General features: G+C 41.2%; 1 protein-coding gene across 1 annotated transcript in view; it reads right to left on the minus strand.

The window, feature by feature from the left end:
• The window catches only part of PNPLA7 (patatin like phospholipase domain containing 7), a 143,450-nt gene that overhangs the window by 26,804 nt on the left and 98,590 nt on the right, over positions 1-18,056 (minus strand). The window contains exons 20-21 of the mRNA XM_018556766.1: positions 9,684-9,840; positions 72-188 (exon numbers count right to left, since the gene is read on the minus strand). Coding sequence (XP_018412268.1) covers positions 72-188; positions 9,684-9,840 — 274 coding nt within the window. The remainder of the gene's footprint in view (positions 1-71; positions 189-9,683; positions 9,841-18,056) is intronic.

Raw genomic sequence — 18,056 nt, forward strand, 5'->3', positions numbered from 1 at the left:
TTCAGGCTTCAAGATCATTGTGAATGGAAGCTGGAGCTGTGGCATACAATTTAAACAGACACAGTGCTTACCTCTATCTGCTTGTCCTTGAAGATGCTGCTGATGCTGCTATTAAAGGCCGCCCCGGAGAACATAGAGGTTATGGGATATGTCAGGTCCAGAACCTTTTTGAAGACGGATGTCATGTCCTTAGGGGAAGAAAACAAAATATTTGATTAATGGCTGGGAAGCAGAGCTCATGCGCATCTTCACATTTAGGAAGACAACATTAATGAATTGGGGGGAATAGGATTTGTATTATCACTAGAATTAAAGTGGTCTGTCCTCCCTAAAGACCTCCGTCTCGGAGTTCTCATGTCTGCACCTTTAGCTGCATGCCTGAACGCCAGACCAGAAGATGAGTACACTTATGTGAACTGTCTTGCTAAAAGATTTGTAATTCTGTCTAGTTGCGATCCACAAAGTTCTGTCAGACAGAACAACCAGGAGTGTGACAGAGTTAAGGAATAGAGTTAAGGAATACAGTGGTGTCACACGGCGTACTGATTGGTCAGTGAAGGATCAGCAACGCACTGAGAAGACCTCAACTCTATAAAGATAAGTGAAAATCACAGGCGCCAAAACACAGTAACTGCTCCTGAACATGGTCCCCCTGGTATATACAGGAGGGCAGCTCATCAGTCAAGGGAAACCGAAAATCTGATGAGGACAAAGCAAAAGGAGCGCCTCCATCGTGTAAAATGGATTTATTAAGGATAAAACACACAGCTGAAAAGGTACTTACAAACCAGTTTGTATAAACAAGCAGAAAGCGATATCATCTTAGGAGATGAATACACGAAAATAGGGTGAGGGAAAGGAAGTGCTAGCACTAAGCCAAAGCCATCTGCACGCTGGCCCTCCTTCAGTTGACGCGTTTCTGATGACAAACCTCTTTCATCAGAACCTCATGATGAAAGAGGTTTGTCCTCAGAAACGTGTTACTGTGTTTTGGCACCTGTGAAGTACTAGCACTTCCTTTCCCTCACACTATTTTCGTGTATTCATCTTGATGGTCTCCTAAGATTATATCGCTTTCTGTTTGTTTATACAAGCTGGTTTGTAAGTACCTTTTCAGCTGTGTGTTTTATCCTTAATAAATCAATACACTATGGAGGCGCTCCTTTTGCTTTGTCCTCATCAGACCTCAACTCTGCTCAGTCTGCTCTTCCTCCTGTCAGCACATGAAGCAGAGCCTCACAGGTTCCTAGTACTGTTGCCTGCTGCCTCCTGATGTAAACAAATAGCATATTCTAGTTACCATATAAATAAATGCAATTAAATCAAATAGATACACTTTCCTGTGATTTATTTGCAGCATGGACATGCTAGGGTAGCATTGGCTAAATACGGAGTGAAATAAATCTTTATCGTTTTATAGGAGGGAAATAAAAAATAACGCCCAATTATGGGCTATGTGCTCACTTTAATGAGAGGCAGGGAGAGATATATAGAGTATATTAAATCTGGCAGTTTTATTGATCCCCTGTGTCAGTGTGTTTCAGTGATAGGAAACATTGGTATTTATGCAAAGTGACAGCATGCTGCAAGTCTACACATTTACTAGGACTGCCCAAAGCACAATATATTATATACGATCTCTGTATTATTAGCTTTATTACAAATGACAGAGTTACAGGATAATGTAAATCCGCCAACTATGAGAAAGGGTAACAGTGACATCAATGCACTTCTCTGACACTGCAACGCAGCACTTTGGGTAGGTAGGGAGTGACAAATCCCTTTCCGGTACACTGTGATTCAGTGTGTGTTGTGGGGAAGAGTGACCTGCAAATTACAGAGTCTGGAAGTTAAAGCAAGAGTCAAAGTGACATGTTGCTGATTGAAATGAGTCACAAACAATTAGAAAAAATGATTCAGTGTATAGCAGAATTCAGCTAGAATTTTGATTTTTCGTTAGTTAAATGTGATAAGCCTCCTTATTTGTATATGCGTTCACTAATTGCTCAGGTTTAAAGTAGGAATGTGATGATCTGAATACAAGACGCATGTGTATTCTTACTTAAATATTGGTGAGCTTTGTGTATTCATTCCAGATCTGTGCAGTGATCCAGTGTGATACTTTTCCTCTGTGCAGGAGCTTCCTGTAATAAAGACCAGTCACTGCTGTTCTCTCTCCTTGTGCAGGGTGACTGATCTTGTATCCACCCTCTCCTGCAGTTTTCTACAAGCAGCCTGTAGTAGGTGGAGCCTGCTGGGTCCCTTCCACAGCTCTGCTCTCTTCATAGGCCATATGCCACCGTGAACTATGTCACTACTACTTATAAGTGGTAATAGTTTTACATAGGCATGAAAGTTTTTTGTGAGTGCCGCTTTATTTAAACTGGTGTTTTGTAAAGGATTTCTGACTGTCAAGCTGTGGTACCAATCTTTCAGAGCCATGAAGACATCAAAACATCAATGCACGACAAGACAGCTGCCTGCAGATATCAGATAAAGTGGTACCTTAGTTCACGAACGATTCTGTACCTAAAAAATTCGGTTCGCGAACAGGAAGTTCGGCAAAAGTTTGCTTCCATTTGCGAACTCCGCATCGGGTGATGAACACAACCGCAGCCATCTTCCCTGCTCAGACACATGGTTCTGGCTTCCTCTAGTCAAGATCGCGGTCTGATCACTGTTTGATTCGGTTAGCAACCAGAATCGTGGAACGAATTAAGTTCGTGAACCGAGGTACCACTGTATTGGCCAAGCATGCAGCATTATCTGGCCTTCAAAACTTGCATGTTCTAAATTGACCAGGTATTCATGTATTTGAAGGACTGAGTGAAGTTAGATACTGGCTTACCTCGGTGCACCCAAGATCCACTAATTAGTTTGGCCGGGGGTGTCCGGAGAGTACGTGCAAATATATAAATATTGTCCTAACTGACAATAAAAGGATGAATTAGGAAAAGATCATCTTTTACCAGTGGGCACTATAACACTCAACAAACGTGACTCCTCCAGGATGCACTTGCAGTATTTCTATCAGACTGGCCTACATACAAGGGTTAAATGAAAAGGAATGCCTTCACTTTCATATCTCATCAACAGATGGCAGAACATTTGTATGACAAGCACTGGCACACTGTGTAGGTTCTCCTCTATCACCTTGGCAGCAAGTAATTACAGTGGATGGTTGTTTTGATACTCTCTATAAAATGGAACCCTGCGCTGGACCCTCGAATTTGCAGTTCTGGATGCCAGAAGGTGTTGCTCCAATCAAAATTCACCAATATATGCGAGCTGTTTATGTTAGTGACTGTGTTGATGTGAGCACTTTGCATTGCTGGACCAAAATATAGGATGATTGCACGGAAGGAATACCCGGTATTTGATATATGCGAGTACCAAAGGTGTGACGTTCTATGTGAAGCATATCATAAGCTTCACATGGAATCCATTAATGAACTAGCAATCAGCAGATCACTGAGCAAAAAAATTTTGAAAGATTGGGCATTCAACAAGAATGTTGTTTCCATGCTTTGATATCAGAAGGTTAGTACACAATGGGTTCCTTGGATACTCATGGCAGAAAAGATGCAATTGAAAAGCTAAATCTCACCATCCTTCTACATACACCACACAGTCTATACTTGAAGTCCTGCAACTTCCATATTTTTTCTGAATTGTAAGTAAAACTTTGGTAAACATCATTATCCATCCAAGGAAAAAGTTGAGAATGGTGTCAGCACCAACATTGAGAAAACAGAGTATGCACTTCTACCATGAGCATTGGGAAAAGGTATACAGGTATCTGACGACTATGTAGAAAACTGAATACTAGGGATGCACATAAATGTCAGCCGTCGAAACATGTGGGCCGAAAATAGTACTTAGAGCAAAATTACAAAAATGGTAGAAAATGCAGTGGTCCCCAGCTTCTCTACTCCTCGCTTGGAGCTGGCTGCAAGGTTCGTTCTATGTCCCTTCCGATCCCCGCTGCTCTCCCATGCCTGTGTCGGCGGGGCAGTGGGGATTGGAGGGGTCACAGAGGTGATGCAGCTGCCGGCTCCCAGTGGGGAGGAGAAAGCTGTCAGGAGGCCAAGCGGGGCGGAAAGCTTCAGTGGAAGGTGGTGGAGCTTCACAATCAGTAAATGTTAAATATTTACCGATCCTTCGCGGTACTGAGCAAACACCAAATAATCAGTACTGATCACTCTGTGTTTGTAAATAAATGAAGACATGGTAATTACTATGTCCCCAGTGTACATCACTTCCTGTTCATTTAATAATGGGGACATAGTAACTATCTGCTCACTTTATGAATGAGCAGGAAGCAGCTCAGTACAGAGGCTTACTGTCCTTTCAAGACTGGGTTGATAGTAAATATTTACTAACTACAGGGGTCTGTTTAGACCCCTGATTTTTCCTCAAAGCCCCTAACAGAAAAGTAATAAAAAGAAAACCCGTAAATATAACATACTTAAAAAATAATTTTAAACAATTTAAAAAAGTTGGTGAAAAAAAGTAATTTCCAATTTGTCTAACAAACTTTGCGATTTCTGAATATACAACTGAATATACAAAAGAATATTCTAAAAAATGTTTTTGTGTTAATTCAAATTTTCTCATGTAGTCACGAGTAATAGACATGATCTTTCTTCATTCAGCCCTTATACAATATAGACACCAGAGGAAAAATGCGTCTCATTGCTCCTTGCCACTCGAAAACTCTGCTCCTCCTAATGTTCACATCAGTCTATCCCGTCCTCTACTCATGCAATCACAAGACTTGTTCTTACCTAATTTGAGTGTGCTGATTTCAAATCTGAAGTAGTTTTTCTCTGTAATCTCCAGTTTGCAATTCAACATTTTCATTTTTCGTGAAATTCTGACACTTCTCACATGATGGCATGGTCTATCTGAGGAATTTATGGTCATGCACTCTTAAAACTAGGCTTAAACAACCGTCTTTGCAAATATATTCTTTAGGTATTCACAGAAATGTGTAGTTGCATCACAATATGCATTCAATTTTGAAAGGCGAAAAAAATCAATTGAGTGAAGCAAAATATGTAGCGCCACTTGTCAAATATGAAACATTTATCGATTATAGTCAAATATGAGTATGCACTAATGCTTTTTACTTTAACATATATGTTGACAAAGATGATAGGTTATTCAGAACAACTGATAAAGATGGGCTGCAAAGTTCAAATATGCCCTATTCAGGCAAGAATTTGCGCTTGTAAGCAGTAGTCTGCCATAATTTTTTTTTCCCATCGGATAGTGCTGTTCCATCGTCATGAGGTCTTAATGGAAGTGCTCTCCCTGTTAATCACTAACAGCCCCAAGGTTCTCAGGGAATTGATCAAGGTGACTATTCAGGAAATGGAGCTTGACACTCATGTTGCACCCAAGATCGTGAAACACCAACAGCTTTCTAGTAACGAGAACCTCATAGTTATCTGCCTTTTTGTTACCAAGAAAGTTTTGTATAGCTGCCACAAAAGACAGCCATGCAGCCTTCTTGTCATTCATCTTCATGACAAATTCCTCATCAAGTACACGGGCATGAATTTGAAGTCCATTGAACACACCTGCTTTGATCTTCTCAAAAGACAAAGCAGGAAGAGCAGAAACTACCGTATTTTTCGCTCCATAAGGCACACTTTTTTCCCCCCAAAAGGAGGGGGAAAATGTGCCTGCGTCTTATGGAGCGAATCGGCGCCAGGCGAGTAGTTTTTTGTACATTTAGCCCTGCTAAAGCAGAGCTAAATGTACAGTAGGAGCCACTGCTCGTTTAATACAAGTGATATGATTAGATCACTTGTATTAAAACTGAGCAGCGGCGACGGCGGCGGTGACCAAGATCACCATAGAGCAGACAAAGAACGGACGTTCTTCGTCTGCTCTGTGTGATCACTGAGACCACGGCGCTGTAATCACAATGCCACCTGTCTCAGCGGTCACTAACTGCAGCTTCTGTCACAGAAGCTGTGACAGAAGCTACGGTCTGTCGAGTGCTCCATAAGGCGCACCGGACCTCCCTGCGTCCTATGGTCCGGTGCGTCTTATGGAACGCAAAATACAATATGTTGAAAACGTTAACCCATCAGTACTAAATGCCTTCATGAACTGTTTTGTCAAGTAAATCAGATAAATCTCTATAATGCAAAATTAAGAAAAAAAGATAAAGAATATTGATGTTTGTAAAAAAAAAAAACCTAGCCTCATTAGTCTAAGGTTAGGGTAGATGTAAACCTAGTTCTCAAGCTATCCCTAGTGTAAATAGCAACGGTGTCCTCTTTTTTGAAAAAAAAACAACAAGTTTCAAATTGCATGAAAACTAGAGCATGTAGAGGAAACCCAATTTGAAATCAGCGTTGAAAAAATACTTTGTTGAAAAATCTCATACAACAGAAAATAAGAAAAAATGTGTGTCCCCATTGTTATTATTAAATTATATTTTATCTTACCTGAAATGTGGCTGGTGTATATTAGGTACATCCAAACCTCCTACACCCAAGAAATAAGGCTGCAAGTGAGAGGACCAACACTCTGAAGCACTAAGGCTCATAGTTCACAGAGCTGTCATGCAAACATTTTTCAGACACTGGGGGCTAGAAGTGGATGCTGTTCAGGCAGCTTATTGGCCTGTGTCAGTTAGATTCTGTTCACTTCAAGAGGGTTTTGCACTCCCATACAAGTCTCTGGGAATGCAAAACCACTTTGAAGCAAGTCAAATGCAAATCAGAATGGAGGTCAACTACAGGTCAAATGTCCCTGTCAATGAATTCTGAATTATCTCCGAAGTGTCTCAAATTGATGCCATTGACTCAAGCCCAAAGCCCATCGAAATAAGTCCTAAAGGAGGCAGAGAGCACATGTGACCTTACCAGTGGTTGATGCTCACTGTAATTCAATGGATATTCTGAATGCAAAGACCCAGATGCAATGTTGATTGTAGTTCAATGGGAAATCTTACGGTAAAAAGGGGCAAAAGAAAGTTGCACGATTGCACGGACCGTATAGTTACATAGTATTTGGGGTTGAATAAAGACATACGTCCATCAAGTCCAACCCATATAGGTCCACGCATCATCTCATTCTTAGGGATACTGGTATCCCTGAATATTACGGTCCCTCAAGAAATTGTCCAAACGTTTCTTGAACAAATCTACACTCTTGGCTGAAATCACTGCCGATGGCAGTGAGTTCCAGACCTTAACCGCTCTTACTGTAAAGAACCCTCTTCGCCCATTGTGCTGGAATTTTTTCTCCACCAACTTTAGGTGGTGGCCTCTAGTCTTTGTAATGGAGTTAATCTCAAACAGTTTGTTGCCAATGTTGCTGTCACCATTGAACATCTTGTACATGAAAATCATATCCCCCCTTAATCTCCTTAATTCCAGTGTAAACATGTTTAAGGTCAGTAGCCTTGTCTCATAGCTCTGGTCCTCCATTTCCCTAATTAGTTTTGTTGCCCTCCACTGGACTATCTCCAGTTCAAGGACATCCCTTAGTGTCATCACCCTCCAAGTGTGCAGTATGACAAGGGGGTGTCTTGCATTCTACCTTAAAATGCATATCAGGGCACAGAAGCATTCATGACGAGTACAACCTCAAACAGCAATACAATGATATAAGCACTTGTTTATTTGAATACACATGAATATAATTTTAAAGTTAATTTCCACACAAGAGATAAGCAGTCCGATGTTTTATACAGATGCAAACCTGCTCAGCTAGCCAGATGTCCATAGTAGTGACTCACACCTCTCAGCAGACTCGTCATTTGGTGACTTCTATTACAGCTGCATTAACATTCGGTTACACTATGCTTTAATAATGTAAGGCAGCAATAAGTGACGATAGAAATCCTGTTTTAGCATACAACTATCCCATTACTTCTAAGTGACCCAGTTAAGGCTATGTCAGAGAGCGCTCCCACAGAGCCATCAGGATTTATCTGACATTTCTGCTGCAAACAGATTCGGAATTATAGCCGGTTACTGTCATTTTTGGGAGCTGCCCTTCCCATGACCTAAGCATGAAACTATTTGTTCTGCAAAATCTTTTTAAACAATTCATACACCTTTCACCCAAGATTTACACGTTTTCCTATCTGGATTAAATTGGAAACATTTGTGAATGTTGGGTGAAAAGTGTGTAAATCCTGTAAAAACATTTATAGACAGAGTAACCTCCCAGACAATGCTTCCTCTGAGAAGAGCAGTAAATCCATTTATAGTCCGCTGGCCACATAGGGATGCAAGAATTATTCTGAGGGACAGCTAGAGTGTTATTGAGCTCAGTTCTTTTTCAAGAGGGGATCAACATAATAATGGCTTCTCTAATTAAGATGCCACCTATTCATGGCTGAGAAGATGAATTGTACAGTGCTTGAATCTAAATTGAACTGGTAATAGGCTTAACAAGAGAAAAGGGAATGCAAGAAGTCTAGGGCACTAGAACAATTAATGGAATGGTGCTACATAGAATTGTACTTCTATATTGAAGCAGTAAATATTTGGCTGAAAAGAACCTGTAAAAGGTTTATTGATCCTACCCTGCATATAGTGGACAGTGCAGGAATTTAAACATGTGATTGGTATCACAAGGCCCAGTTCCACAAGTACAAAGGGTCCTATGACAACAGTTACCACTGCTGGTGGTACATTGGAAACTATTGGTGGCCAATGTGGTAATGTTATCACTGCACTGCAAAGGTGTACAAGTAAAGAACCTAAATTTCTCACAGCCAGTGCTGACAAGACCCAATCCTGGTACATGACCTGAGATTTCACTTTATGGGTATATGGGACCAGATCTTGGAAGTCATCACCAGTAAGAGAAGGCATATGTCACTTCTTTAAGCAACTTTTCAGGTCAGCAAATAGACCAGTATCCCCTACAAGGAACAAAAGCAAGCATTACATGTATTCCTAAACATAGTCACCTTTCCTTACAGATGGTGACTGTGTTTGCCATTTAGGGACCCTAATGCCTTTGGAATGTACCATAGACCACATTTTTGCTATTTTTGATTAAAGTTGGAGTGCAGGCACACCTTTGCCAAGAATCCAACAATACATTGTCTGAGCCTCAGCAATTTGAAAAAGGCCCAGCCATTGTCTAGGGAGCTGACTGAAAACTACTGCTTTGAGACATACTTCCTGTCTTCCTGTTCCTAAACCATTGGTGTAATCCAGTGATTAGAGGTGGCAGGAGTGGATGGAATATGGCTCTGATGATGTCAAACTCCCTAAAGGCTCATTTGAGGCTGAGAGATGTAGGGTGCTTAAGCACTGTCATGTCTGGGATAGTGCTTTACCACATTAAATTGTGCTAGTGAATCCATTTTAGGCAGCCAAACTTTAGGTCTGAGGTAAAGGATCTCTTATAATACTGGTCTTTTTTGCATCAAGCTTTTGTATGTGAGAGGCAGCAAGGGGCCTCTAGTGAGTGTTCCAGCATTGCAAACAGGTGTTCCAGGGTCCCCAGACTACTGATAAAAGGTAGTTGTGTACACTGGTACACTACAACAATGCTTGCTTGAAAAACTCAAGTGCTAATGAGGCCAGCGTGCCCCCTGTATGTGTCTCAATGTTTAACTCCCAAATGAAAATGTGGTCTGGAGTGAATTTAACCGAAAACATTTTTTTCCACAAGTGGACACTAAAGGATCTACTCACCATACACCATTCCCGGGCCCTAATCTTCGTACGGTTGAAGCCGCGCTCCTCTGCATACAGAGCTCCCATAAAGGCTCCAATAGATGTCCCTCCAACCATGTCAATAGGAATGCCACTCTCAATCAGCGCCTTGATGACTCCTACTTGGGAACAGCCCCTGTGAAAGAAGTATCAAGGCATTCAATTAAATGGCTGATTAGATGCTCCACAGTGACATACATCAATTATACACATTCCTGTGATACCATGATGTATGAGAAAGATTTGCAATGATTATCATACACAAGCAAAAAGAAAAACAAGGAAAAAAACAAGAAAAAAACGCCCCAAAAAACATGGTTTATCAATAAATTTAATTCATTTCATTAATAGCACAGATTCTGTTTTCAATTCGTTTTCAAGTCTGCCTTTTATAGATTTGTGCAATGACAAATAAACAAGCAAACAGGAAAAGAACTGAACACTAAATGAAGACTAATTTTACTCTGCCCACAACGCTGGGTGCCATGTGTTTCTCTATGCTCTTAGAGGCAAAATAGAGTGGGAGGGGTGCGAAGGGAAAGAGTTTGTGCAGCTGGTGTCAGTTAAGCAAACTTGTTGCTTTGTCCTTCATAGGTTAAATTTAAAGAAAGTCTGTGGTGTCCCCAACATTGGTAAACTGGTTGATTGTACAGTAGGCAAAACATTATTTTGAAAACAAGGCACGCTGTATTATCATACTTCTTATGGTAACCTTACCCACCTCCCTAATGGACAGTGAAGCTGGCCATCCCATATAGTGGCCAAAAGTGGGGCACAGGGTTGGGTTATGGTCGAACCATCCAAGTATTTTTAGGATAGCATAGATTTGCAAAACAATGTGCACCGGGTTATGCGCTATACAGTCTGGTGGGCCATTTTACCATAATTGAAAATGCAGTTATTATACTTTAAAGGTAAGAATAAAGACGAAGAAAAAAAGGATTAGCAATACTGTAAACCTTGAAGTCTTTAATACTACCTTTTGCACAGAACAAAAGTCTTCATCAACATATCCTGTTGGTGTGTTATTTATACAGTGCTGAAACCTTGCTGTGTTTTACAAAGAATACTGAACCACTTACATCAGTTCCTGCTCTGAAGGAGCTCATAGTCTCCTGTAAGGTCAGTTTGGTTGGAAACAGGGAGATCATACAAAATGAAAGCATATAGTGTCCTTGGTCGGAAGTGGGCCCAAGAGACATATGCTCACCTTTTTACAAGTCTGCTTGAACCTAAAATCCCCTAGGCAGATATACTGTATATCACATTTACTGGTATAAAGCTGACTTGTTGTTGGCTCGTATTATTTTAAATACTCATGAAAAGGTTGATAGCATTTGTACACTGCAGTTCAGGCTATATTAGAAATGGGATATTTGTTTCTTTAAAGGAGAACTATGGGGTCAGTGTTTTTTCCCATAGTTCTCCTTAGGGTAACGGGAGGACACAAACTAGCGTCCTCCCGTTACCCTAAGCTCAGTATACCGCGGTATACTGAGACGCCTCAGCAGATCCCGACTTAGATGACGGGATCCGCCCAGCTGCGTGAGTGACAGCTGGCTCTGCCTATCTAGAGGCAGAGCCAGCTGTACCCTCCCCCGTCCGTTCCACCAGTCAGCGCTGGCAGATCGGAGCTGGGAGAGGGGAATCCAGCCCCTCCCCCTGTCACGGCAAAGAGCCGTGACAGGATCGAGAGGTGAGCGAACCCGGTATGTGTTCGCTCACCTCCCGATCTACTGAGCCGACCTGTGACAGTCTCATTGTCACAGGTCGGCTAGAACTAACCTGTTTCCCCGAAAATAAGACCTAGTACTATTTTTGGGAATTGCTAAAATATAAGACCTACCCCTAAAATAAGACCTAGTTGTGACCATTCCCAGGGCCGGTGGTGGCAAAAGGGGAAACCTGAAGAGCCGCAGTAGAGAATCAGCGGTGCCAACAAAGCCAGGGCTGGAGGAAGCGAGGGGGCAGCGGAGGGAGCAAAGCCGCATAAGCGCGATGCTTCCTCTATAGTGCCGGCTCCTGTCACAGGCAGAGTGATACCAAATGCACTCCGCCTGTGAGGAATCGATAGTGAAAGTGTGCTTCGCTCATTCTGGCCAGCGATTGGTTACCAAATTGCTCTTGGAAAGGTACGGCACCCCTGATTGTCCTGATCACCATATTTTTGTACATGAATACATGTAGACTGTTGTGCATGAATAAGTGTGGATTGTTGTACATAAAAAAAACAAATAAGACCTACCCCGAAAATAAGACCTAGTGTGTTTTTTTGAGCCAAAAGAAAATATAAGACAGTGTCTTATTTTCGGGGAAACACGGTATGAGGTGAGTGAAAAGCACTCACCTCATAGTTCTCCTTTAATACAGATACCAGAGACAATGAAACAGCAAAAAGAATCTGGTATACTCTGATGCCTGTGCATGACTGGTTACACCAAAGACCTTTAGAGGGTCTCAAGTGAATGCATGGACTCCCTAATGGTTGGACAGCGTTAACATCCCCTGCAAGCTTCAGTAGGGAGTGCTATTTGCAGGTCTCATGCTGATATTATTCCTCTCCAGATTTCATTACTTATCTGTTAATTGTAAACGGTATTTTTGGCTCCCCAGCGCAAGACGTGCAGATTACATACTGTCAGCTTGATTTGAGGCTGATTTACATATATCTTACATCTCCTGACCTTGAAGCAGATCAAATCCCCCTTTGTGAGCAAGATCTGGAAGTCTGAGTAAAAAGAGGATTTTTTCACCCTCTAGATTTAACATCTGTACAAGGCAGAACACAGCGTCTGGCACTAATCCTACACTGTCTACAGGCATTAACATTCCAGGTTATCTAGGAGAGCTACAGAACGCAGATGCAGACTTATTTACTGGTATTTAATGTCTGCTCAAAATGCAAATGTAAAAATAGCAATCAGCTGAAATTTCCAGCATAATAAAAAAAAGTTTTAGATATGCAAGGGCCCAAAAGGTAACAGTCTGTGTACCCCACAGGAACCAACCATATTCCAGCTGTTTTGAACTTGTTGCACCATTAATGCTTTACCCTTCAATCACTTTTCATACATAGGGCCCAGTTTATATATTCTGAAAACTAAGGGCAGGAACAGACATGCACACATTTGTTTAGTTGAGCACTTGTGCAACTAATAACAACAACTATTAACTGATTTACATGGGACACGTGCGGTAATGCAATCAGTTACATGAGTGATTTTAGTAACTGAGCGATGACTGGACAGTAGCAAAATTAATTGCATTGTAAATAATAGTAATGCAATCTGGTAATGCTGACGTGCTGTATTGAATGCTTTGTCGATTTTAAGAATAGAGCAAATGGAAAGGTCATTCCAGGCCAATTCCTGGTCATGTTTTACTTTCCACCCCCCAGTTTTCCCCGCTTCTGGAGTAGGCACTATGAAACATATGACCTACAGAATGACGGGAGTGGTCTGCTCTTAGGGCCTTATTCCTAAGGGCAAAACACAATGGGGCCAAGTTTTGACTTGCTTCCCATTATAATGTGTAGCTACAATCTGTTGACAATGTGCACTGGGGAATTGTATGGCTAGCTACAATTCTCTAGTAAGGACCAGGTCACATTAGGGCCTCTGTTGCTGCTGGCTTCATGCACTGCTCTCTTGCTGGAGAATATGCTGTATTTGCTCACCACTGAGGGAGCAGCGACGCAGCAACACTTCTCTAGTTCATCCAGCAGGGGATCAATGCGGTAAGAGCAGGTGAATATTCTGTCTGCTCTCTTAGTTGTCATGCTACTGGCGAGCTGGCACCAAACACAGGATTGCTAGTGTGAGATGGCCCCTAACAGTTTGTACCAGCTATAAATCTTGTGTTCTTTAACTAATTAAGGTAGCTGTGCCCTTACTTGATCTTAGAGAAAAAAAAGCCCTGATGGGTCTCAAGGATTGGAAATGAGCACCTGTGGGATAAAGGATTTCTGATTCATCTACGTGAGCTTTATTAGGCTTACCAGAGGCAAATAATGGTCTTTTACTGGTGTATATTTCCCTGTATAGCTATGTATCAACTCCCAGTTTTCATGTTCCATCATGTTATATTAACATGTAGAACCATTGAGAATGTAATCAAAGTCCGATTCAGCCTAGCATCCTTTGCGTGTACCAGAGGGCATACATGACATATGTCAGATGACATGTATGGGATGTGCTTCCTGCACATGTCACATAACCTCATAATAAACATACGTAAAGCTACAGGTTATGTCTGTATTCAGTACCGTAGAATGTTTCTTCCATGTCAGCAGCTGATTAGCCAGGAAACGGCTGGTGTATGCAGCGGAGTGCAAGTTAAACCTGCTCCAGGGCTTATACTGCTTCATGAGAAGCTGTCACAGTTAGAAGAGCTGCCTGTCATTAGTCAAATATCCACTATTGTCTCCATGTGGGCTATACTAAAGGTGATGTATAGCCTCTTAAATATTTTTTTTCAGCTATACATATAAAGGATCTCTACCTGATGTCAATCATGTTATCAATAGGGATGCACCGAAATAGAATTTTGAGACCGAAAATTAAAATCAAGCCAAACTGATACCGAAACTGACGTTTTTTCAAAAATGTTTCACATTTCTTTATTCTATTTTTACTTATTTTTTTACTTTAATCTTCGGGGGTCTGGGGAAATGTCCCTTTTAAAATAGAAAAAGAGAATGAAGTCCTCAATCTCTTTTTCTGCTGCCCCTGTTATGAATGAACAGGAATCCTCTATACTGAGTGCTCCTGTCCATTCATACATTGTGGATATAGTGTAAGTTACTATGACCACAATCATGAATAAACCGGAAGTGATGTAGAGCACTTCCCATTCATTCATAACTGGGACATAGTAAGCACACTATGTCCAGTTGATTGCTGAGTGCTTGTACTCGGCTCCCCATCCTGAATCGGTTGCCACATGAGGCTGAGAGGGCGGTGGGGAAGAAGAGCTCTGCCTTTTGTGTCAGATTACAGCACTCTCCTGCACTCACCACCCTGATACAGGAAGCTGAGATGGGAGGTGTGGGAGGAGAGCTCGGTCTCCTGTAACGATGACAGCCGTCACCGCCCTGCACCGCTTGGCATCCTGATTGCTGTCACCGCCTGCTTGGCCTCCTGAATGCTTCTTTCCTCCTCACTGGGTGCCGGTCGCTGCATCAGAAGGCCTACAGACCAGTGCCCAGCAGGGAGGAGAGAACCTAGGGATACACTGAATTTTTGGCCGTCATGGTACTTTCCTCATTTTGCCAAATGTGCCATTTTCGGCCAAATTGTTTTGGCAGAGGAAATTTTGGTGAATCCCTAGTTATCATAGTTAAATTATAGCTATATATTTTGGTATTTAGGAGAAAGTAGGGAAGGGCTGTTTGGATATTTTCATATTTTCTGTTGTACCAACAGGGCAGGAAGTAAAGATAAATTTCTCAACATGAAGCTGATCCCCTCTTTGACAGTTGTCACTGGAACTAGTGTTCCCATTGAATGAATTCCTCTGTATTCCTTTTCTGGTGACAACTTAAAATTTCAGATTTTCCCTCACTTTCAGTCCTACCTACAGTGGTCACCTGGACAAATCTGAGAGGGTCAATAAGGGACACAGACAGCAATAAATCTTGACAGGGGTTATAAGTTTTGCACACTCCATTCAAAATATGTTTTAACTTTAGATAAACTTTAATTACTAAACTGTATAGTGGTTTCCTTTCATTTTTTCTTTATTACGGTCTGGACTAAAAAAATTTAGCCAGGAAAATATGAAAAATTGCATATTAATATTCTGCATTTTCCTTTAACCCTTTCGCTGCCAAGGACGTACGTCGTACGAGCAGCTGGGACTGTTGCATCATTTTCGTGTTTAGCATTGTGGATTTGCAGATGCAGTGCTGTAAAAAAGCCTGTTGTATACAGTCATCAGAGCAGTGCCTAAACCCTTGAAGAGGAACTGAACTCTGGAAGGCAGGCAGAGGGCAAATAACTAGTCACCAGTATTGCCTGTGGTCTCCCTGCAGCTGATCTTTTCCCATTCTGACTTACCATGCCTAGTTCTGCACTGCATCTCGATGGAAGCAGCCATCCTGTTAGAGGCAGGGCTTTGCTTTCTCATGTCAGAGCCTTTAGCAAGGAGAACAGTGAGAAGCAAAGTAGTGATATTACAAAATCTCACTCCAGTTCTCAAGAGCCTAGCTGTCAGAGGCAGCAATGCCTTAGGATTTTACACTGCAGATATACAGCTATAAGGTTGTAGGCCCAGGACTGCCTAAGCAACCTCACATACCAGGAAATGCACTGCAATTTCCAGTCGATTTTTCAGAGTTCTGCTCAGGTACAATTTACATTCCTAAATATAAGTTTTTTTCAGTTTAGTGATATAAACTTAAACTTTTTTGCACATTTATTGTATTTCATTCATGTTATTTACTTATAAAAGCCTTCCCTGAGTAGATATCTAAAAGGCCTGATTGGTGGCTGAGAATTGGCATTTTGCTATATCAGGACTTCTGTATATGAGAGTCAACAGGGAGCCAACAGGGACCCGGTACAACTATGGGGAGAGATTTTAATGCAACAGGCTGTAAACATCAGAGAAGGCTGCATCTCCTCAATGGGGGTATGCAAGAAGCTAGGGTGGGGTGAGTGCAGTTTAGCTTAGTAGGGCATGGTTTAGCAAAGGTTTTCTTAAAAGTACACCTCTCCTTTAAAGATTTCAGCAAGCACATGAAATGGCTTATCAGAATCTACAAAACAGAATCAGGTAAGGATGATAACGTTTGCTGTAATCCTTGCAAGATATACACTTGACCAAGAGAATATTACTTTTTATTTTGTTTTTCACCAAATGTAGAATTGTTACTTTAACCCCTTCGTGACGGGAGACGTACACTGTACGTCCAGCCACAGAGGGACCAAATGACTCGTCACGTACACTGTACGTGACGAGTTATTTGCTGCACTAGAAGGCTGCTAACCGCTGAGAATCAGCGGTTACCTTTCAGTAATAGATGTCTAACTATCTAGAGATCCATTACTGAAAGGGTTAACCTTTTTCAGACACCCGATACCTTAATATCGGGTGTCTGAGAGTCACAGCAAAGCAGACACACATGTCGGCTTTGGCCGGCATTCTGACAGCTCGTATAGATCGAGAGATATCTCTCTCAAGCTATACTGGCTTTTTTTTTTTTTTTCTTTTGACTTTCAAGAATAGATACAAAATGTTATGTATTAGACACATAATGTATCTATTCTTGAAAGTAGAATGTTTAAGTTTTCTGAAACATTCACTGACAGCTGAATCCTGAACTGCTGCAGGATCAGTGTCACTAACTTATTATCGGCTGTTCTGAAGTTTGAAGCAGCCTGATAATAAAAAAAATGTATTAATTTATCAAGCAGTAATAGTGAGATTAATTCACAATGACTGCCTGATATAATTAAATAAATAAAATTTGTCAGTATAAAAAAAGTGAAAAGTGTAAAAAAATAAAAAATAAGGGACTAATAAATGAATGTATGTATTGCATTTTTTTTTAGCTGTGCTGGTTTTGTTAAAAAAAAAATACTACAAATCAAAACTGGGAAAAAAAGTTTTTTTAAACGTTTTTTCCTCTTTTTTTAATTTGTATTTGTCCTAAGTGAGGCGTTAGACACACATATGTGATATAAATATATAGCCCTATCTGTCCTCTAAAAAACAATATATAATATGTGTGGGTGCACTTTGTAAGAAAGTATATTACTGACGTGGAAGAATCACACAGCAAAAATGTCAAAAGTGTGTCAGTCATTTACGAACAGAAACCAAAACAAGCTCAGTCATGAAGGGGTTAAAAAAACCTGTCCCGGCCTCAAGGTAACAATAATGCAGGGAAGTTGTAGTGTTTGTGGGTTAGTCTTCAAATCGATACCCGTGTACCTTTGAAGCCCCCTTAGATCCTTTACCGAGGCTGTACATAAGTCCTTTGACTTATGCAAAGATTATGCTTGCCCTTTCCCTGCGCCAAGCGCCCCCTCTTGGCATTCAACTGCCAAATACCACAACCTCAGTGGACAGTAGAAGCTCTGGATTTTGACAGCAGGGGAAGAGGGGATGCTGGGAGTTTACAGCTGCCACATTTTACCAGGTCAGATTCTCTTTTATGTCCTTTAAATATGGCATGATGAAAGAAGAGATCCCCTTTGCTGTGTAATATAATAATATTTGAGAACACCTCGGCATTTGTGCGTTAGATGTAAAAGTAAATGGCCTGCACTAATCACACATTAAATATCATTATTATCATTAGAACACAAAATATTCACTAAAGCGTGTTCTAGTCTTGTCTACGTTGTG

Source organism: Nanorana parkeri, unplaced genomic scaffold (genome assembly GCF_000935625.1).
Source record: "Nanorana parkeri isolate BGI_ZX_2015 unplaced genomic scaffold, ASM93562v1 scaffold251, whole genome shotgun sequence".
Taxonomy (NCBI): domain Eukaryota; kingdom Metazoa; phylum Chordata; class Amphibia; order Anura; family Dicroglossidae; genus Nanorana; species Nanorana parkeri.